The sequence below is a fragment of the Balearica regulorum genome, chromosome 3 (genome assembly GCF_011004875.1).
Source record: "Balearica regulorum gibbericeps isolate bBalReg1 chromosome 3, bBalReg1.pri, whole genome shotgun sequence".
NCBI classification, from domain to species: domain Eukaryota; kingdom Metazoa; phylum Chordata; class Aves; order Gruiformes; family Gruidae; genus Balearica; species Balearica regulorum.
In genome coordinates, this window is record NC_046186.1 from 108,343,524 (window position 1) to 108,365,779 (window position 22,256).

Sequence of the window (22,256 nt, forward strand, 5' to 3'; positions counted from 1 at the left end):
CAGGCATTGACAGACACAAAATGAAAATACCGTCCTCGCTAACGATGCTTCTCCTACCATGCTTTTATGGTGGCTTTCATCTGCTCTGCTCACAAAGCGTTTTACTACCTGTAGATCACCACATACCACTGCGTCTGCAGCCAGAGGAAAGGTGAATGGCAATCTGCTACTTACCACCGCTCATGGGCGTTCAGCCTACGAATCGTTTCAAAGGGGACAGGGGAAGCTGCTGTTTCCTCTGGCATGCTGGTGGGCCCCATATTTTCTTCCCTGATGGGACAGACTGGTTGCAAGACCCCAGCAAAGGAGGTTGAAAAACCAGCATCCCCTTGAAAGACTCCAGTCCAGCCAACCTGCACAGGTGAGCCACTGCTGACAGTATCTGGGCTGGCAGGCGTGGGAGCAGAAAAATGCTCCAGAGAAATACTTAAGTCCACAACGTTTTAATGTGAAAAATTAGAGTGGAAAGAACTTTTTCTGAATAATTCAGGTGATTCCTGACAAGTAGATTGTGCTTGTCTGCTGTCTGTTACGGTGAAACTCCCATGTACCCGGAAAGATACCAAGACCCACCGACAGCCAGAGGTTTCTCTGGAAGGGAAACCATGCATGTGGGAATGAGTAGGCAAACAGGATCAGGCCCTCCGGCTGTACTGGAGCCAAAAGTTGGGGAGCATATTTAACCTTCTCAGTCTAATTGCTCTCCTCAGCTCAGGTAGGATGAGCCTCATGAAGCTCAAGGGTTTGTGAACCTCTCTAGCTAATTTGAGGTTAAAACAGTTCAGAAAATGAGTTCACAAACCCTTTTTTCTTACAATTTAAAGTAATTTCCACCCCAAGGGAGACCGATGCCATTTAAACCACGTTTTCCAGGCTAAAGGGAGGCCTGTGCTATGTGGCCACACTTTGGGAAAGCTCTCACCTACATCAGGTAGCATGTCCAGCATATACCTGATTTTCAGCATGACCGAAGTCAATGGGATGTCCGTGGGCTGGGCAGTGGTGAGTGGGAATGAATGTGCCGCTGAACTGGACCTCTCTGGGAGGCAGAGGATGGTTCTGCCTTCCTCCCTCCCCTCCTCCCTCAAGTTAAGCGGCATGCAGGTGGCACAAGCTGGATGTGCTTTGCCCCTGCAGCCTCTCCGTCCACCTCCACAGTCTTCATTGCACACTCTCACTGTGTTTTCCTCATTCTTCCCATTCCCCATTGGGTTGGTTATTTTCACTCAGTTGCGTCACTGCACGTCACTGATGCCCTGCCAGTTTGGGGGTTTTTGGTGGCAATCGAGGAATGTGAATTTTACAGCAGATTCAGTCATGCAGGATGGCTGGCCATGGATGTATAGACCTTTTTATGCTATAAAAATGGGAGGCACTGACACGTGAAGGTGCAAACCCAACAAGGCAAAAGCACAAAAGAAACTAGAGGTGAGATTCAGTTCATCTAGCTTGAGTTACCTGAGAGTCGAGCATGCAAACTACATGGTTATCTACATCTTCTTGCCAGTGAGAGCTGGAGGACCTCTAAGAAGTCATTCTTTCCAGATAGGCTGTTAAAATGAATCACCTTCTGGAGGTGTTTACCTCCTTCCATGGAGTATAGGAGGAGACTAAACAATTATCTCAGGCTAGACACACAAGTTTCAATTACGACGGGGGCAGTTTAGCGTGACTAGCCCAGTGCCAGGGTGGGAGGTGGCATCACAGGGTGTGCAACTGGGAGCTTTTTGCTGGCTCCCTGGGTGAAACTCAGTCAAATAAACCATCTCTCCCAACAGCAGCGGCTCTGGAGGTTTCTTCTCATCAGGTTTCCTCAAAACTGACTGCTGTTTCATCACACCCGGAACCTCCCCTGTAGACAAATAGCTAAGGTTTGTTGGAAGAGAAAGGTATGGAAAGTCACTGATGGCAAGTCCCTATAAAGCACCAAATACTGACTTAAGTATTATACTTCATGCAAACTGTGGCCAAACGTATTTTACATAGGTTAGTAACAGTTACAGAGGTTTAGCTGCTCAGATTAAGCAAGGCAGAGATAGGAGGAGGCCCTGGAGAAATCTCTTGGGCTGCTTCCAGGAAAAACTAGAAAGGATGCTGTGTGGAGAGGAGCACATGGGCAGGATGCAGTCTGTGAAACATGCTGCAGCAAGCACCTGCTGGGCAGCTCAGAAGGACCCTGGAATGGGCCAGGACAGCCCGGGTGTCCATCTGGGAGTGCCAGCGGGGTGCATGGTGCCACGCAGCATGGCTCTCTCCTGCCCCATACCAACACCCGCAGGCTTCCACAGCAGACCCAACCAGGAATTGGCATCCGACTGCTGCGGATTTTGGCAAATTCCATTTTAGCTCAGCTGAAGGTCCCATGGGTAGACAGATCATGAGATTGTACACTACAAAGTCGCTTTGTCCTCAGGCACAGGGGATAATAACCCCAGCATGGATCAGCTGAGCCTGGTGGGGGCTGACGAGCCCCTGCAAACCCTCCCCTTGGTCCCATCATTGGAGCAAGTTTACACACCAGACCCTGCTCTAAAGCCTCCTCTCCCTCCCTCTCTTGTGAGGGTATCCCAAATCCCATCAGCTGGAGCATTACCAGATTAAACCTACCAATTCAATGTCAAAATGTGCCAACTACTTAAAAGGCTGTGCGGAGGGCAAAGCAAGCTGCGGGCGCTGGAGCAGGGCAGAGGGGGGGCTGAGAGGCAAATCACACATGCACACACATGCACACTCACACACACTCATGCACACAGGAAAGGGTTTCCCCAGCCAAGGGTGCAGAGCAAGCAGCTCCACCTCTGCAGCTTGCCCGACCACCCGACTTCAACCAGCTCACCTCCACCCCGGAGGACGCAGGGGTGTTGCCACCCCAGCCACCAAACAGGCACCGTTTCAACTGGAGGAAATCCCGCTGCGGCTCTCGCTGAAGCTGGGGTCGGTCCTCACCCCCGTAGGCAGCATCCAAAGCAAACTTGACAGCCACAGCACCGGCAACAACCGCAGTGGAAAAGAGTTGTCAAACACCACTCAGGAAGGCTTGTGCTTGACAAATATTTGTTGAGCTGATTGTAACCCGCTCAGCTCATGCTCCTGAATGCAGAGAACCTGTGGGGAAGAGTTTAAAACCCCTGTAATACAGCTGCCCTTTTTTTCCTTCCCCGGCACAGCTGGAGAAAGCTGCAACCCTGGGCTGCCTCCTCACCCCAGCTCAGCTGCTCCCAGCACGAAGCACAGCAGGATCGGGCTGTTACCTGGCAGTCACCTCTCTGGGATTTTATTCCCAGGTGTTTTCCCTTGTATTGATCCACACCTTTGCAGGCTAGAGCCAAAGGTATCAGCCGATGTGACCCCAGCAGAGCTGGGGAGCTGCCTCGCTGCAGCTTGCTGAAGAGCCTTTACAGCTTGCAGCAGAGACGTGGACTGCATGCGTGTGACTCGCAGCAGGTATGGTGGGGCGTCGTGCACACCAGTGTATGGCCACAAAGGCACTTGGGACAGGGGGATGTTTGGGAGAGAGGTGCTTAATGGCAGAATATGCTCTGGGACTGATGGAGCAGGAAATATCTGGGCTCCTGAGCTGGCCGAAGGCAGAATAAAGAAGGAAGTATTGAAAATAAAAGCAAAGCTGCTGTGACATTTTCATGCTTGGCTTCTGACATCCTCTCCCTCTCATACACTTGACTTCCTTGCTTATTTTTATCAGATGAAGCTGATGGTCGCTGCTACGGTAACCCTGTGTGGTTACAGCTCTGGCAGTGAACAAGTGCTCAATGCATGTTTCCTTTGCGGCTTCCCTCCCCGCTCTGTCTTCCCACCCCTCAGGGCTCTGAAAATAGTGTGTTTGACTTTGTTATGCCTTAGTGGTGAATGCTGCCTGTTGCAATGAGCAGGGGTTCACCCCTCCAGGCTCTGCTCGCTTGGCCCACCGGCCACTGCTGTCTCCCCTTCTTCTTGTCCTACCTTTGCTGTCTTTGGTGGGCGAAGTACAGGTGTCTGACCCCAAGTACGGGGCTGGGGTTTTTTTTGTTTGTTTTAACGTGGAAAAAAGCACAAAACAGCTCTCCCAGGGCTGATAACATAGGTTGGGGGAGAAAAGCTCTTCACTGACAGGATAAAGTCTGATTTGAAACAACAACAACAACAAAAAATAATAATAGTTCTCTTGCCTTGAGCCCTCTTCTTCCCCTTTTAGAGTCATTATGGGGAAGGTGAGACCAGAGGATAAAGACTGGTGCTCTCTCCTACACGGTGGACACCAGTTCACCTCCCAGGGCTTCCCACCTGCCCTTGGTTGTGATGACCCACATCTCCTGGGGTGGTACCAGATCCTCATCAGTGGATTTACCAGTGCTCCAGTCCCACCAAAGTTATTTCTGTTGATGGCATTTCACTGGCAAGGGTTATGGCTCATTACACTTGAAGAAGTTTTCATGCTCTCAAGTTCTTCCCCAGCTGGTCTGTCTCCAGTTCTGGCACCCAAACTGCACCGGGGCATCACAAGCAGCTACGCCAGGCTTTCAGCTCATGCCATGGTTGTCAGCACAACATGGCAAAGCCGAGTCCCACTCCCCCCTTCCTCCATGTGAACTTCCACCAAGTGAACGTTAGGAGCTGTGGAGGGGTGCGGGTGCCCCGGGGTATGTCCTGGCTGAACATCCAGCCCTTCAGACATGAAACCACAGGGCCACAAAGGAGCTTCAGCCACGCAGCCCTCTGCTATCACACCTTACAACCCCGTTGCCACCCTCCTCCCCTTTCTGCCCCTAGCTAGCAGCCACCCATGGTGCCCTTCCTTGCTGCGTGGTGGCTCTCATTTTTTCCAGCTCTGCTCACCACCGCGTTCACACATGGTGCCACCACCAGTCCTAGGCATTTCCCGGACAAAACTTGTGCCATTTGTAGGTTTCTCTGAACTCACCCCCTAGGTGTTGGGGCTGAAACCTCTTCCCTCCCCCTCCTAAAAACAACGCTTGCAAACTTTCATTTTTGTTATGACAGGTTTGAGCTTACTTCAGCAGAGCTGCTCTCCAGCCAGGCTTGCATGGCCCTCGCTGAAGGTGGGTGATAGCTGTAGAAGAGAGATGCCTTTTTAACCAGAGTGGCTGAAAAGCCGATGGCGCTGTGCTGCCGACACCGCTGGCCTCTGGCAGGGCTCGGGCAGAGCTGCGGCTCGAGGGATGCCCCACACCTTCGCTCGCAGCCCTTCTGCTGCTGGGAGCCCCGGCACGCTTCGCCCCTGCCCGAGTGTACCTGGGCAAAGAAACCCCAAATGGGTCACGGCAGTACCCACCCACCCTCTAATCCCAGCTTTTCACCAAGAGACCCTGAACACAGCAGCAATGACCTTGCAGCAAGATGGGCAGACACGTACTCGCTACGTGCTCCCAGCAGCACAGATGCGTTTACACAGATGCCACCGACCACAGGGGCATTAGACAGATGCATGATTAAACTCTGCAATGCTTCTCTCAGACCAGGCCCAGCTCTTTGCTTTCCTAGATCTGTTCCTTTTCTGTCCAAACATAAGCAAAAGGCATTATTTGAACCATGAAACGCCCAGAGCTTTTCTCCTCAATCAAGGATTTGGGGATAGTAACTGCTCTCATTTATATAGAGATGCTTGGTGCCTAGGATTGCTTTTGGAGAGCTCAGTCTGCTGCTCCTCACATCCCTCATTTTCTTCCAGGTGACTAGGCTAGTGGTTAGAGAATTTTGTTTTGGTTTTTTGGTTGTGCTTCAAGGCTTCACAAAGCAGAGCAGCGTCACAGGGATGAAACTCCACGTCCTCAGCTGCTGGGAACCTCCTACAGGAGCTAAAATGGGGAGGCAGCAGCCCAGGTTATCCTTACCCAGCAGCTGGAAAGCAAAGCTGGTTCTCCTGTTGCTCACAATGATAAGGAGAAGCGTGATTACAGCAGAGCAGGACTTTAACGTGCACTAAGGGGACCTGCATCCAGCGTGTGCAGTGCTGATGGGGAATTATCTTTGCACTCCCACAGAGCAACAGCAGCACCCAAACGTAGGCAAAGCCGAAAGTTCATTTGCTCAGTGTGTTTCAAGTGACTGTGCTTTGGTGAAGCCAAACAGGAGCAGATACACACAAAAACCAACAAAGTATTTGGGAGAGTGAACACAGGTTGAACTAAGAAGGGCAACAGTGCACAGCTTGCTGCGTCATCAGTTGCAACAACAGGGCAAAGCTTTGAGAAGGAGAAATGACTCAAGTTTAAATGAGAGCTAGAAGAAATGTTGCAACTCCATGCCTAAGGAGTAGAAGAAGTCAAGGCACCTTAGCTAAAGGCTGATTGAAGAAAGAGGCAAGCTTCCAACATCACATTTATGTTTTATGGTGTGCATTTCACTGCTGAACATGCCCTCAGTTCCAGCATTAAAACTGAGGGTCATTAGTTAGTGTATTTAAACCAGTCTCATGTAAACATAACACTCTAGCTTCAGCCCAGCTTGTTTGCATAGGTAAGATTAGAGTCTGCTACTTGCCAAATCACAGGAACTTCTCTCCAGATAGGGGTATTCCAGGGCATTTGCTTCTTATCACCTGGTTTTAGTGGAAAATTTAATCCCATTAAGCACATAATTTGAATTACTGAATCCTGGCATAGTCAAATTTCTACACTCAGGACATTGCCTTGGTACCAAACAAGTTCAGAATCACACTCAGAAATGCTGTTTCCCCCAGTCTTCCTCTAACTGCCCTGCAAGCTGTAGCACAGCCATCGCCGTGTGACAAGGCACAACTGACCACTCAAGAAGAGTTGACCTCCAGACCCAAACCAGCCAAAGCAGACCACCCCAGGTAGCTCAGCTGAAGCCTTAACAGAACACAGCATAGCAAGACTTGTCTTCACATTTGTTGCTCAGGGTAGGGTAAGTGCATGCACAGGCAGCAAGCACAGGTACTGCATTAGTACTAAAAGCAGCTAAGAACAGCCCCTGCTCCCCATGACTTTGGGCTCTGTAAGGTTAGGTAAGGGGTTAGATTACAGATAGGTAATTATAGATACAACACAGATTATTTTTTTTAGGACCACATAAGTTGTAGCACCACTTTGCTGCAGCCTTTCACACAGCAATAAGCAACCTTAGGAAGATGGAAGGCAAAGATGCTGCTCCTTTAAGTTGATTTAGGCTTACAGTCCCATAGGGCATGCTCTGAGGTCAGCCACATGCACAAAACAAGTGTCTCCAGGTTCACAGAACAGCCTCAGCTGACAGACACAACTCTCTTCAGATATTTGCATTAGCCTTGCAAGTCAGCACACCTCAGACCTGAAACACAAGGACTGGCCATTATCTGGAAGGTTGACCATTTGACCCACTTTGGCAGTAAGAACAAAGCCAGTATGTTTGGAAAGCATTTTCAAACTTTATTTACAACTGTCACAGTGACAAAAATGTAGTTTGAAAAAAATGCTAGCTTCTCCCTGAGGCTCAAAAAAGAATTACAGAAATATAGAATGTATATCATACAACAGGAGGAGTTTTACTGGAGTGCTTTGTTCTTTATATACGTTCAACAACAAATAGAAATATACACAATACTTCCAAAAAAAGGATGCAGACAGAAATATGCAAGTCTTTAGGGCAGACAGCAGGTCTGAAGTCCAAGGATTGCCATCTCATTGCTGCCTGCATTATAGTATCTTTGATATACAGCTTTGACTTGGTGGTACAGATGGTAGAGAGCAATAGAGAGTAACACTTAGAAATAAGACAACTGGCTGGTATGCAGGTGTACAAGCTCATTCCAGTAAGACAGCAAGACTAGAACAAGTGTTACAGATACAACAGCTGAATCCATTGCTAGAGAAAATGGTATCGCCAACATCATGACCATTCGGTGATCAACTGTCCACCAAGATGGGCAGGGAGCATGTATAACCGGGTCTGCGTTGCTGGACCAGAGACCAGCTGCAGCGTAGGAACACTGAATTTCTCCTGCTTTGTGCTAACTCATCTCCAAACTCCTATCTGCCTGAAACAGTTATGCAGAGCTGATAAATTATTGCCATTATGTTTAAACACAAGCAAGACAAGACTAAAACAATCCTGCCAATATGTTAAAAGCAGTTCCCAACCCCCACCAGCGTTTAACTACTCATGAGGTATTAAAAATACAAACACACACGTCCAAATAGATTTTAAAAATGGAACCAGTTATAAGCAAAGGGGGATGGCATTGGGATTATTATGAAAGTTTGGTTAAGGCCTTGACATTTATTTTTCTCTTCCATGACCCCAGATTTGGTTTAGGTGGTAACTGTTCTCATCCTATCCCAAGACCAACTGGCTCCCAAGCTGGTCCCCGAAGCTGCGAGATCATCACTGTCCAGGAAAGCAGTGGGTTACCCTGTCTGGCAGCAGACTGGCCACCTCCCCAAAAGGAGACAGATGACTTCTCCTTGGAGCAGGATATGGTGAAGAGGACAACCACAGAGTTTGCAAGCCAGTCTGCACTTCATTAAACACCCACAAATGTTTCGCCCTTGCTATGAAGCAGAAATGCATCTTGTCTCAGGACACCCAGGCTAATTCTCTCCCAATAGACTCCTCCTGTAAACCTCCTTCTCCCACTGGTGGTCCACACTAGATCTGGTGTCTCATCATCAGATTACCTCCAGGTCTGGCAGTACTCCCCACCGTGCGCACCCCCATCAGCCTGTCCTGCACTGAGGAGGCCCTGCAGTGCAAAGCTGGAGGAAAACCCCCACCCCAGCCCTCACAAACCCATCAACTAGCAAGTTGGAGGCATGAAACCCTACAGCCTCAAGGACACCAAGGTAAGGAGGTGTAATCCCCACCCTCTGGCTTTGGGCACTGTACAAGACGAGACTGACCACAGCAGCCTCAGCAAATAGGAGAGAAAAATTCAAGGTGTTCTGCATGAGCTCTTGCTGCAGACAGAAGCATCTTTACACCCAATGGGCATTACCTCACACTAACCACCTGCAAGATAAACTAGGGCCTCACAGTAGAGATGACAAGCAGCAGCCTAACATTATCCTGCAAATACAGCTGTTCAGCATTGAAGAGTCTAAAGGCAAACAGAGGGGGAGAAAACAGCTTTGGGAAAAGTGGCTGGAAAACAGGCTCAACAGCAAGAAACCCAACTACTCCTACGGACACTCACGTTACCCTAGAAGGTGCCAAACTGGGGAGAGCTACAGGCCCCTTGTCAGTAGCCATGCTTCACTACGGACACCCTTCCACCCCCCGACACACAAAATGGAAGCTGTAAGAAAGGCAAATCTGAGAGATGACGACTCTGTTCTCACACTTTTAGCTGGAGGCAGCTCCCAGCTGAATGCTGCCACCTCTGACTTTCCTCCCCCTCCCCAAGCTCCCCCCTCCAGCGGTCCCTGTGTGGTCACCCTCTGCCATGTGCTTGGAATTTCACTGCTGCCTCCGCCTCGGAAAAATACAGATAGTGATCTCGAGAACAGCAAACATTTCTCTGCGTTACTTCCTTCCTCAGGAGGTCTGGTGACACCGAGGGCTTCAGTTCTTGATACAGAGAATACAAAAAAACTAAGATCTCGCAGGTGCAAAATTGAACTTGTCTTTTTTTTTAAAAAGACTTTCAAAAGAAGTGTGGCTCTTCCTTCAGAAGGGTGTGGTCCCTTGCCTTTCCTCAGATGCCATTTATTGCTCCTTGTTGTCCTTCTTTGCGTCTTCACAGTTTTCTTCCTCCTCTTCTTCCTCCTCCTGCACGAGGAACTCTTCAGGTGGCCATCTCAGCTCACCACTCTCCACATCACCCTCCGTCGGCTCCACCACAATTGAGGGCAGGCGGTCCTTCAGCTTACAGTAGCGGTCAAAGTCCGAGGGATCGGGGAAGATCTGAAAGAACCAAGAAACAGGCTGTGAGAGGGGCTGTGTTCAACCAGTCTTACCCAAAACCCAACTCTCAAGACACTTGGGTCTTCAGGGTAGACTAGCCTGGACACAGAGGAAACCACTGAGTGATGGGAGGACTCTTGAACTTGTAAATAAGCTTCACTAATCTCAGTAGTGGAAATGCCCAAGCAGCTTCCAAAGAACCAGCTTGCTTAGATAGCACCCAGCAAACAGGCATCTGCCCTTTTGGATATTTATCCAGACACCTCACCCCTGCCACCACCACTTTTGCATTAATGCTCATGAGTTTGCACACTGAGCTATCTCAGAGAATCAGAGATCTCATTTCCTGCTGCTGGTCAAGCTACACATAAGAACAGGCTTGTGCTCCAGGCTCTGCTGCTAGAAGGGACAGGAGGCATGTGGCAACCCAGTGGTCCAGACCCTTGCAGCAAGGGCCTGCATCTGATAGCACTCCAGAGCCACAACACCAGAACAAAAGAGAAGTTCAACTGCATTTCAGAGAATTGTGGCAGTGTTCTGCATGCTACAACTACCATACATCAGTGAAACTCAGCAGTACGCTCATTTTGTGGAAGGGTTGGAGACTGGACCCTATTTCTTAGGGCAGGAGGTACCTGTGGCATAGCCAGCAATTATGTACCCTGATGCAAGGATTATGAGGACCCCCTTATGTCCAGCCCCCCAAGGAGCACAGAGCAGTACCTTACCCCTTCCCTCCCACCCATAGCTTGCCACATGGGTGCACATACTCTGCAGCAGCACCAGGGCAATGCACGCTTTGATCCTACTGGAAACAGACACAAAGACGTAGAGGAAAAGCTGCCAGTGCAGCACTGGCGGGAGGTCTGCATGACTGAATTGCAGTGTGAACAGTAAGAGGTTGCTGTTACTGATAGGGATGCCCTGCTAAGGGAATAGCTTCAAACCTCAGCTCATCCAAAAGAAAACTGCTTGGGTGACAAGAAGCAGTTGCCACATCAGATCCCCTGGTTGGTAACCAGAAGATTAAACAATTACCACCTGTTTATTTCAAACAACTTTAGCAGAGTGCCCATTTCACATTACAGTTGCATTTAAACACCCCAAAAGATAATCATAAAATGCATTTTCCAGGTTGCAGATGAGGTGAGGAGTCAGGCACTGTACTTTTCTTTGAACACCAGCTGCATTCAAGCGAGCCATCAGAGCATCCTTGCAGGGAACAGCACCACCAGCCTCAGAGGGGCACATTGCTCATGGGTGCCTTAGCGTGACAGCAAGATCTCATCTGCTTTGATCTTTGTGGTTCCAGTTACAAAAGCAGGTTCCCCATCCAGGAGCCCTGAGCATTAACCACAAAGCATCATACTCCTCATGCCAATTACGCAGGTACCCACCGCCTTGGGAAGCCCTGGCCCAAACCCTGAAGTGAAACACCATCCTATCAACTTTTTTCTTCAGCATAACAACTATTAACCACACCATTACTGCCCTGTCAATATTCAGTCTTCAGCCACATTTCTACCTCACATCCAAAGCTTTGTGGCAACCAGGCTACCAACCCAAGAAAGCCATCTGATCACTGCTTAATGCAAAGTCAGGCAAGGTAAGTTTGGGAGGGGGGTGCTCAGGCAAGCAACTCTGTGTTAAGGTAATGCACAACAGCAGGGCTCTTTGCAGACAGAGGTGCAGTAGCCCAGCTCCCACTACGGCACCCACCATCCATATGCTTTTCAAGTGCACAGGAGTGACATCTTTGAACACAGCCACATGAACAGGGTGACCAAGCATGGGAACAGCCTGCCCAGAGAGGTTGTGGAGTCTCCTTCTCTGGAGATCCTCAAAACCCCCCTGGACGCCATCCTGTGCAACCTGCTGTAGGTGATCCTGCTTTAGCAGGGGCGTCGGACTAGACGATCTCCAGAGTTTCGGCCAACCCCTGCCAATCTGTGAACAGGGGCATTGCAGTATGAGCTACTTGCTATTAGCCACCCCCAGCACAAGTAAGACAGTAACCGTTTCTTGGAGCTTTGTGGCTTCTGCTTGGCCAAAGGCAGTTTCAGACACAACACGTTACTGGAAGTACAGTCAGTGGTTCTTAAGCATCAACTCGTTATCTAAACTCAGGATAGGAAAAAAACACCCTTGACATTACATGGTTTAGAAGGTTGCAATGGAAAAAGAAGTGTGGTTCAGGAGGTTACATAAGCTGATAATGTCATGAAAATAGCCTCCTGTGCAAGAAAAATAGCAGTATAATAATTAAACTAACCTTTGGCTGCTGTAATTTTAAGCACATTAGGTCAAATTGGAGCAGTTTCTTTGAAAATAGCCTGCCAGATTTTTTTCCAGAGACTAAGTAGTAGTCATTTCCTTACAAACAAATATCCCCGAAACGTGGTGTGCAGCTTTTTTAATAAAAACCCCTAGCACAATCTTATCTCAAACAGCTGCAGGACAGGCCGAACCCAAGAAGGTCAGGATTTTTTCCACTAAGTCATGCTTTTTAATCGTCAAGGCAGCATGAAGTGAGATGTTGCAACTGCACTTTCAAGGGGTGTGGACCATCAATGGAAAAAATACAGACAGGCAGATTTCCTTGCATGTGATGAGCAGGGTGACACAGCAGGCCAAGCCCAGGGACCAAAGAAAAAAAAAAGAGTTTCAGATTAAGACTCCATTTGCACATCTGGGGAAGGCGGGTGGAAAAGTTACCCCAAGCAGCCTCCCCACTCACTCCAAAATAAGCTGTGTTGCCATTGCCAAGCTCTTTATAAAACAATAAGCAAGCACCAGCTTTCTGCTGTCTCACACCAATAGTGCCATGCTGCATTTGCTGATCCCATATGCCTAATCTGGTCTCACTCCAGATTAAGACAATGGGAAGAAGGAAAAAAAAAAACAATTCTAAAACTTGCAGCAAGGTCTCCACTGGGAATACAGCAGCTCAGCTCTGACCTGCGAGCTCTGCACCCTTCTGCACAACAGCCAGAACAGCTTGTCTAGCAAAACCTGCCTACAAGCCTTTCTGCTCATGCTACTCAGCTCAGGTGTGTGGGAGGAAGGCTTTCCATGTCCCCATCACCCAAGGATTACAGCAGCAATGGGTTAACTTCTCCCCCTCATTTATCAGGGGGAGCCACCCTGCACAGAGCTGAAGCAGATGCCTACTTCTGGCTGATCTGGTCACTTGATGTGGGACAAATGACAACCACCAACTGGTTGTGAAGGCTACCTAGAAGCAAGTTTAGCAGCAATTCAAAGGCATCTTCCTCCCCCTCACTTGCATGACACAGCCCAAGCTTCTGCAGAGCCCCCCTCCCTTCTGTAGCTGAGCCCCAACTCCTGGCCCATGGAGAGACACATCCAACACTTTTAGAGCCCACAGGACACATACATTGCTTCTTACACTACTCAACACAGCTTCTCACTCACAGGAAAACTAGTTTTCACAGGCCTCTCCAGGTTATGTTTTGGGAACTGCTCTCCTCACAGACCAATCCAGACCACATACAAAGCAACCAAACTCTTGTCTCGCAGTTAGAAAGGGCAGAGAAAAGCAAAAATTGAAATGAAAGCTTGAAATGATTTTAGAAAGATCATGTTTGCCTCTGTTTCAGATGATCTAGCTCTACTATCATCAAATGAAGTCTTGGCAACAAGAATGGAAAGTTTTCATTGCCCTGGGGAGGCACATACCCTCTCAGCATTCACAGGGATGGAGAAACACCAAAAGCAGGAGAGATGTCAGACAATTAAGAGGATTAGCTCAGAGCTACCATAATCCAAGTGACACTTGTAAATTTAAAACAACTTCCACATGTGTACTCCATACCAACACCCATAGTTAAAATGCTTGTCTCCCCTCCCATGGGGCTGAAATCTATTTCAATTATGTTACAGGGAGACTAAGGTAATGAGATCTTTCCAAATTAAGTTACTGGTTTGGGGGAAGCTTTGCTTCACTGTAATACTATACAAGACTGGAAAGTCCGCACTGAGAGGCATACCACTTCAGGTATAGGATACACCCCGATGTACACACATCACTCATCCTCCCAGTACTAAAAAGCTACGTTTTTGTGCCTCTTAGCAGTATCAAGTCAATATTCCAAATCAGCTTTTAAGTTATTGAACTAAAACTTTACTGCCATTGAGAAGCATGGCAAGCTCATGTCAGGAAATATTTAAGTCATCTCTTAGTGTCCTCTTTGGAGTAATTTCTCAGCTATAAGCAGCACTGCTAATACATACATTTACTCATACAGTAGTCATGACTCAAACTGAGCTCCATCTAGTATGTACACAGGAACCTTTGTAAACCTGAGTCACACTGACAACTCCCCAGTCATAGACACATTGCCCTGTCTTGGGGGACAGGTGGCTGGGAAACTTCATACATCATAACAATTTTCCAGAGTAAAAAGGCATCAAGTAGGGAGAAAAAAAAAAACATGCATCGAGATGTTCCGATCAGCTGCCATCTTCAGTTTACATTAGAGTGGAACATTTCTCTGCACAGCATAGCTGCAAACATGATTAGTTTTGGCTCTGTTTATTCTGTATCCTGTTCTGTCTTCATTTAGGGCCCCAGATCCTGGAATACACATTGACTCAGCCTACTCATCCTGTCTAGTAACCATGCATCAGATGTACTATGCAAACAAGTCATCCTAAGTTTGCTTTCTAGCACCAACTTTTTGCAGCCCAGTCTCAAGACCTTCTGCAGTAGCGAGCACCAGCTCTAATACAGGACTTCTCCCGCACAAATCAAGGCTGCACAGACATGAAACACCTTACAACCAAAAAAAGGACAATTACAGAGAACGCTCAATTTACCATCAGCCCCTCGGGTCAGTACCATGCTGGTCCTGCAGTTTAGTTGGGGAGATGCAGCGGATGCAGCCCAAACCCCTCAGCACCAAGCACCTTGGGAAAGTCAGCATTTTGCTGGCGCTGATGAAGAGGTGTCATACTCACCACAAGTGATTTCCCCACCAAGACAGACGAACCAAGCTTTCGCCACAGACACTGGATGGAGCGTTAAGCCTATTTACCTAGATTCAGTCTGACGTGATTCACAGCTAGCTGTGGCTGTGATTAACCTAGACAGATCCCAGCATGATGCGATCACGATTTAAAGAGCTCAAGCTCCCCATGACAACCCAACCCCAGCTGATGGCATGAGGCAAGCTCAACCTCCACATGCCAATCTCCTAAAAGGGAGCCTAAGGTCCCACAGGACCAGCGAGCCAGCCGGTCCACAGCAAAGTAGCATGCTCAACTCAGGACACCAGCATTTGCTCAAAAACACTTTGGGCAAAGTGTTTTCAGTTGTGCTCAGACCCCACTCCACTTCCAAGAAGCAAGATAGGATTCAGGTCAAGGTATTGTTTTGACAACAGCTCTGCAGAATGATTAATTCAGCCTCAGTTTAAGCAGCATCATCCGTGCTGCTGTGAGATGGCATCAGAGGACAAGCTGGCAGAGCACTGATGAGGCTTTTCAGAGAACAGGTTTATCTAGGGGCTGGAAAATAGCAAACAGTACATTAGCTCTGACTGGCAGTGAAAAAGGCCTGGCTCAACAGAGACTGCCAGGCAGGAAGTGCGTGAAGACCTCCACAGGCGCATCTGTTTGTAGCAGGCGCATCTTGAGCCATCAGCTGCATTTCAACAAGTTTTTTGTTTAGTAAGTCCCATGGGAATTATGGGACATCTATTAAAGATCCAGAAATAGCTCTTCACTGCAGGCACAAGACCCAGCATGACATCATCTCTTCAGCTGCATCTTCTGTTTTGTCTATGCCACCCTGTTCTGCGACTTGTGCCCCAATTTCACCATTTGCTTCTGCTCAGGCCCTTTCAACCCACCGGCTGAACCACCTTGGGGGCACTCGGAGCAGCTTTACTCACAATACAGCAATAAACACTGCTCTGTAGTGAAAAGTTTTGAAATTAGCACATTAGCTTACAAGCATTTTGCACATTAACTGGAAAAAGACACTTCTACACTAAGAAAGCACATTTTGCAAGTGAAACTGCAAATTACTAAGCCTACACTGGCAACTCAGTTCTCACTGATACGACTTGTGCAGTCTAAGCTTTCACATCATTGCTTAAAGAGTAGTGATGGTCAGCCCACCAAAGGCCCAGAAGCTTTGCTAGGTGGGTGCACCCCTTCAGCTGATGTCTAGACAGACACTCCAGAGGGCAAGGGGGTGGAAGAGGCAGAAGGAAAAAAGTCAACAAACCAAGTTCCCTCTAACCAGCAAGACAGACAGGAGCCCTGAAGTTCAGTGAACCCCATGGGACAGAGGAATCAAATTGCTGAAGTTTATACTCTGTATGAGTTTGTTTCCTCAGTTTACTTCTAAGTAAAGACAAAAACACTTTGAAACAGCAGCGTCAGTTGGACAAGTCTGTCTGCAGCAGACACTGATGTGCTTTACAGTTCCAGCAAAGCTGCTGTACCATCTCCTCTGGTCCAGACCATTTCATGCCTGCATATAGCAGAAGCAGCAGCCTCCAGGCTAACAGCTAGGATCCCAGGCAGTCCCTGCTGTACAGCACAAAGGGGGACATTTTGAAGCTCATTTTGAAGTAATCTCCACAGTAAAATAAATACAAGTTCTACTACTAGAACAAGAGAAACTTTTGAAACTAAAAGTTTGCCTCTCCCAGTTCTGGCTCCGCTTTTTTTTTTTGTGTCTCATAGCCAAAGGCTGTCACACTCACATCGTGAGTGCCCTGCTCTGCAGATGAGCAGAGGAAGACGTTGCAGCTTAGAACAACAAGCCTCAGTGTAGGAGCAGTCATGCTCCATTAGCCCTGTCTGGTTTTAAGTTATTGCACTACAGCCCTCAGACTAGCATACAATTTTCCACCTACCAAACTCTCACCATCAGCAAGATGAAGCACAGAGTGCCAAAGCCTGAGGTAGAACAAAGAGTTCATGGTGCGATTTGCATCAGGTTTTGTCCTTGCTGTTCTAACTCAAATTTTCAACCCTTTTAAGAATGCTTTCAACTTACCTTGGTGTACACTGTGACATTCTCAGCCTGCTCCCCAATCATCTTTACACTAACCTGATTTAGAGGCAGACCTCGTACACAGCCCATAACTGCGTGCCCCATCAGGATCTTGCATTTCAACACCTCAACCCTTTCTGCCACCAGTTTGGGGTACAACAAAGCAAAGTGCCAGCAGGCAGTTTCCCAGCTCCTGCAGGCATTTGAAAAAAGTCATCTATGACTAGACCACCACAGAGGAGAGATCCAGGATGCATAAACCCTGCATAGATATGAGTCGTCAGCATTTATGACTCACACACCTTCAGGTTCAGATGATCCACTCAAAACTGAACAGGCCTGTTCCCCAGTTGGCCCAAGCAGACTTAAAGGTCATAAGCACTTGAGGAAAAACCCCACTGAAGCAATCATTAGAACAAGCAGGGCACCTAGATTCTGCCTCTCACTGGAGAATTTGAATAGGTAAGTAGAGGCATTTAACCTGACTGGGTTAAGCCTCTTCATATGGTGACCCATCAAGACAACTGAACATCCCATGCAGGCTAGTCTGAGTGCTTCAGGTTTATAACCATTCTCATTGCTGTACACTCCCTCTATAGGAGAGGAAAAGAGAGGCTATACGCTTTCCGCTAACTCAAGCACAGCACAGCTATTTCCACACACAGACAATAAACCAAACAACTTGTACTACCCAGATCCCAAATTCTGACCAAAAAACCAATGCACCCCCTTTTCCTCCCGCAGGTTTGGCTTCTGCTGGAGGCTTCAGCCATGGCCCAAAGTTCAGTTGATGTCATGCTTCAGTGCACTGTTACTGCCTCTGTAGCTCATTTTTCAGATGCAAGTATGCAAGCATACAACAGCACACCTTATTTGAATGCACACTTAAAGCGACTGCCTCTGTGCAGGTTGTGTAACATCTGCAAAGGAAGAAGCCTGCATCAGGATCTGCCATTAAGAGTCAGCCGATGCACAGAGCAGATGCAAGTCATCTGCATGCACTCAGCACCTGCGCTAAATCTCATCAACAAGTCTCCTGCAGGAGGAGGAAAACACAGATCTAGTAGGTAAAGGTGCACAACTCACCCTTTGATTAACTATAAGCTAGGAAATGAAAGGGATATTAGGACTAAAGAATTAAGGCTCGAGCTAGTTTCTAAGACCACCTCTTCACCCCAGTCATTGATGTAGAGGTTAATAGCTAATTATGTTGTTCACAACTTTCAGAATGAATGCAGCTCATGCCTTCAGGTATCTCCAGTGACATTTCAAGGCTTGTTCAGGCTGTGGCCTCACTGAATCTGACTGTTAACCCTCTCAAACAGGCCCATCAGTCAGGAAAACCCAGAAATAGATCAAAAAATGTAAATGCCATACAAATACCTTCCTCCTGCTCTAGGCAGATCATTTGGATGCTGCATTACAAAGAGATGCCAGAGCCCTCTCAGTCCAGTGAATGTGGCGAGTCCTTCAACCAACCTCCCTACCTCCCACTGAGCCCCCCTGAACGCTGAATGAGCGGGGGCTCGATTGCTTCAGAAACAACCAAGTCCTTTGCCAATCCGGTCCGATACCGAGTGATATTTTAGACAACGGGCTCCTGCCAAGCAAGCATTCCAGTCCGTTGACTAGTCCTCACTGCAGCAAGACCTGCTATTAGGTCAGGCTACGGAAAGGTACATTAGACCAAGTTTGCGGTCCAGCCCAGGCAATTCCATAGGGGATTACTGCCTAAGCAGCCAGCAAAGCACTTACCTGATACGACAGGCTGTCCTTGCGGGGGCTTAGCCCAATCTCATCCATAGCTGGGGTGTTCATCATCACTTCAGTCATTTCAGCTGATCTCAGATAATCAGGGCTAGAAACAAAAGACAGCATGCAAATCATGTAAGGGGCTCCAGAAAGGCTGAGCAAGATTTGAGGGGCACCGGGAGAGAAAAGCAGGCAGAAGAGGCTGCGGGCAGTCTATTTCTGGTCCCTTCCTTCCTGCCCGCTCCTTGGAAGGGGGTTGAAAGAGCAGGTAAACCAGCGCTACCTCCCCTGCCCCCCAGGAGCGGCTCCCTGCCCGCCTCCCCAAGAGCACAGCTCAGGAACAGCCCGGGAGGCTCTAACAGCAGCCGCCTCTGAGCTCCGCTTCCTCCAGCTCTGCCCCCTAAGGGGGGAAAGCAAAAAAACACCGTAAGTAAGTGCAAGCGCCGGGGTTGGGAATTTTTTTAGTTTTGGTTTTTTGGTTTTTTTTTTAAAGCTGGTGTGCTTTAGCTCCTGCTGACTTATTTTACAACCTCAGGGACTTCCACACCGGCGGAGCGCACGGCGCCAATTCCAGCGCTGCTTTTACAGCCTTAATGGCATTTCCAGCTCAAGAAAGTGAAGTGAATTCCCACAGTTCGCAGTTCCTCTCTTTACTGAGGATCATCCCGCTAGTGCTCAGCTCGCACCGCCGTTACCAGCCTCTTCTCCCCGGCTTTCGGAAAAATCACGTCCCGGGGTTTCACGCCGCTCCGCTGCATCGCCTCCTCCCGGGGCACACGCCACGGCGGCTGAAGCCCCGGCGGACACACGGGGGCTCCGCTTCAAGCCCCCCACGGCCACAGCAGCAGCCCGCTGGGGCGCCGCCGCCGCCTCCTCCCTCCCGTGGGCCGCGACACCCCCCCCCACGCGGGAAGCGCCCACTCACCAGGGCAGGGGACACAGCACAGACATGAAGTCCCGGCGGAGGCTGCCCCGCGCCCTCGGGGGTGGGGTGGGGGGTGGCGGGAGGGGCACCCAGGCGCACGGCGCTGCCCCGCGAGCAGAGCGGCACGGCCGGACGCTGCGATGCGCTGCCCGGGACCCACCGACCGAACCTCCCGCCGCTGCTGCCGCCGCCTCCCGGCTGAGTCCCGCAGCCGCCGCCGCGCCGCCTTAAATGGCCCCGGGGGGCGGGACCCGACCCGCGTCCCCGCCCCCCCGCTTGACGTCAACATTTTCATGAATGGCTTCGGCGCGCGCCGCCTTGGCGGGGGGGGGGGGGGGGGGGGGAAGAGGGGTGCGCGTGTCCGCTGCCGCTCCGTGTGGCGGGCGGGAGGCGGTGGCGGGTTCCTTGTCTTTGGCCCTGGCCGTGCGGCCCAGGTGGGGTGCGCCGCCCCCCCAGCACCCCCAGAGCCGCCGCTGGCACCGAGCATCCCTCCGAGCATCGCCCGGGCCGGGTGGCGAAACCCCCTTCATGGGAGGGATGGCGGGGGGGGGCTGAGCCGCTGCAGCCGGGGTTGGGGTGGGGGGGAGGCTCCGGCACACGCTCCTGGCCCGGAGAAGTGGCGGCGGCCGACCCATCCCTGCCCCGCCGAGCGCCTTCTGCGCTGGAGTGGAAGCGGAGTGAGAAGCTTCGCCAGGCCGAGCTATATTTAGCAAAACAATGTGAATCAATAACGGGAAGGCGCAGGAGGAGAAGGAGGCGAATCCATTTGCCGCCCGGGAAGCGTGAGCGCCGTGGGCAGCTGTAGGTGAAGCGCGTTTCCTGCCTTCCCCTCCCGACATGAAACTGCTGGAAGGCAAAACGCATCTGTGGGTGAAAGGCCTGGGCACCCCCAAACCCAGCTGCAGCCCCGAGTGTGCGCATCCATCAGCTGATGGTGCTCCTGCGGCCTCCTCAGGAACGGGCCGTACCCCGAGGCAGATGCCTGCAGGGCAGGGCTCTTGGCCACCCCACGGGCCAGGCCCTCCGAAGGCTGCTGAGAGATGCTCAGTGGTTTTGGGGACTGCTCTCCCCTCTTTGCTCACCCAGTGAGTGGTATCTTGCCGTACGCTGGCAGGTAAAGTTTAGCGCGGCGACTGGTTTTGTTCCACGTGCTGCTCCGGGCTGCTGCTCAGACTTTGCCAGCGAAGCGGATAACCAGGCACACAACTGCCAATGTTTCTCGCGTTACCGTGCCTCACCTTCGAATGCAGGGCATACAGCTGCCGCAGCACCTCACATACGTGTCTACGCACGGGCATGCACGCGTTATTTGCCCCAGCGTTAAGTGCTTACAAGTGCGAGTTCAGTGTTTCTGAAGGGAAGCTTTTGCCCTCAGCTCCACCCAGCCAACCCCCAGACTGTATATAAACGTGTACATACTTACGTGCATGTGTTTCCTCAGACCGGATAATTTAATCTTCTTAGATTCATATTATATAATGGGAGCGTATGTGGGTGTTTTACATCAGGCTTCAGCGAGCTGCTGCTTTGTGCCAGATTAAAATGAATCACAAGGAGCTGATCTAGACCCTGCCAGACGCGTGGAAATTCAGGTGGGTGCGGGCGAGCTTGCTGCGAAGGGCCACCGGTAACCTTCCACAAGCTTAACAGGAGGGAGGCAGCTGGGTGGACTCGGCGCAAACACTCCCCTTGCCCCCGTCAAGCGTCCTGACAAGGAGGTTTGGAGCCGGAAAGAGGAGTGAGAAGACACCCAAGTCTCCAAAGCGCTGGGGAAATGGCTCCCCTGCGTTTCACTGGCCTGGCCGCCGGGACCCCCCCTCTCGCCTGCGTACCCCGGGATGCACGCGCTAACGTGTACTGGCTTTGCTAACTTCTGCCCTAAGAGAACTCAAAGATTTGACTTTTTTGAAGACGTTTTCAAAGTTGAATGGTCTAAGTCGGTGCCTGGTGGTACGTGCAGGGGCTGGGAGACCACTCTGGGAGAAGGGGGGAGGCAGAGTGCTTCAGGTGATGTCAATCCATTTTATGAAGTCTCTTAAAATTCACAGCCTGCCCTGAATGCCCTCATCTCCCACTGTGTCCAGCTGAAACATGGGATGCGAGATGGGGCCATAGCTCAGTTCCCTGGGATGTTTCATCAGAAACAAGCCTGCCTGTTTCCCTCAGACATACACACACACACTTGCTATGGATTTCCTAGTCTTGTACATAAGAAATAAAAGACAACAAAAAACCCACATGCCCTCAAGTCCCTCTTGCACCAGGCACGCTAAATGTTCTCCTACACTCGGCAGGGCTTGAGGTCCAAGGTTTTTACCTCCTTGGAAAAGGTGTTCCTGTAAATAACTAATTCTTGATACACCCGAGTCCCCAAAGGAGACCTAGGGACAGGGCCGGGGCGCCCCCTCCCCTCCGTCCACCCTCCAGGGCTCCCACAACTATCTCTGAGAAAAAGCAGCTCAGAGCAACTCTTCACCCGCGTCCTCTGGACGCCCGTTTTGCCACCCCAGCTTGCAAAGGCAGATAGTTTTACGGTTCCACATAGATAACAGCCTTTTTTTTTCGGGGGGGAGGGAACAAGCAAACAAAAATCCCCAGGCGTGTACGTGCTGAGGGCGCGCATTACTTCCCAGCGACTTGGTGAGAACATCGGCCCCGGCCCTGGCCGATTCCCATTGGGACGCCTGGGGA

The 22,256-nt window shown here is 50.0% G+C and overlaps 1 protein-coding gene and 1 long non-coding RNA gene across 2 annotated transcripts; both read right to left on the bottom strand.

Moving 5' to 3' along the window:
- Window positions 1-334: 334 nt before the first annotated feature.
- Window positions 335-3,381, bottom strand: LOC142601322 (uncharacterized). Its single transcript, XR_012834926.1, has 3 exons — window positions 3,252-3,381; window positions 2,837-3,105; window positions 335-1,852 (listed from the first exon to the last, which is right to left on the bottom strand). It is a non-coding gene; the product is annotated as an uncharacterized LOC142601322 (long non-coding RNA).
- A 3,983-nt stretch (window positions 3,382-7,364) lies between these two features.
- LBH (LBH regulator of Wnt signaling pathway) lies at window positions 7,365-19,766 on the bottom strand. The gene is made up of 3 exons (XM_075749428.1): window positions 19,566-19,766; window positions 18,644-18,746; window positions 7,365-9,858 (listed from the first exon to the last, which is right to left on the bottom strand). Exons 1-3 carry the CDS (start codon window positions 19,589-19,591, stop codon window positions 9,661-9,663), a joined length of 327 nt encoding a protein of 108 aa, XP_075605543.1. The 5' UTR covers window positions 19,592-19,766; the 3' UTR covers window positions 7,365-9,660.
- Between the last annotated feature and the right edge of the window lie 2,490 nt (window positions 19,767-22,256).

Coding starts and splice junctions, on each gene's coding strand:
- LBH (XM_075749428.1), bottom strand. CDS start 19,591: ATGTCTGTGCTGTGTCCCCTGCCCTG. Junction 18,747..19,565: donor GTGCTGTGTCCCCTGCCCTG/GTGAGTGGGCGC, acceptor TTTTGTTTCTAG/CCCTGATTATCTGAGATCAG. Junction 9,859..18,643: donor AGGACAGCCTGTCGTATCAG/GTAAGTGCTTTG, acceptor TGGTTCTTTCAG/ATCTTCCCCGATCCCTCGGA.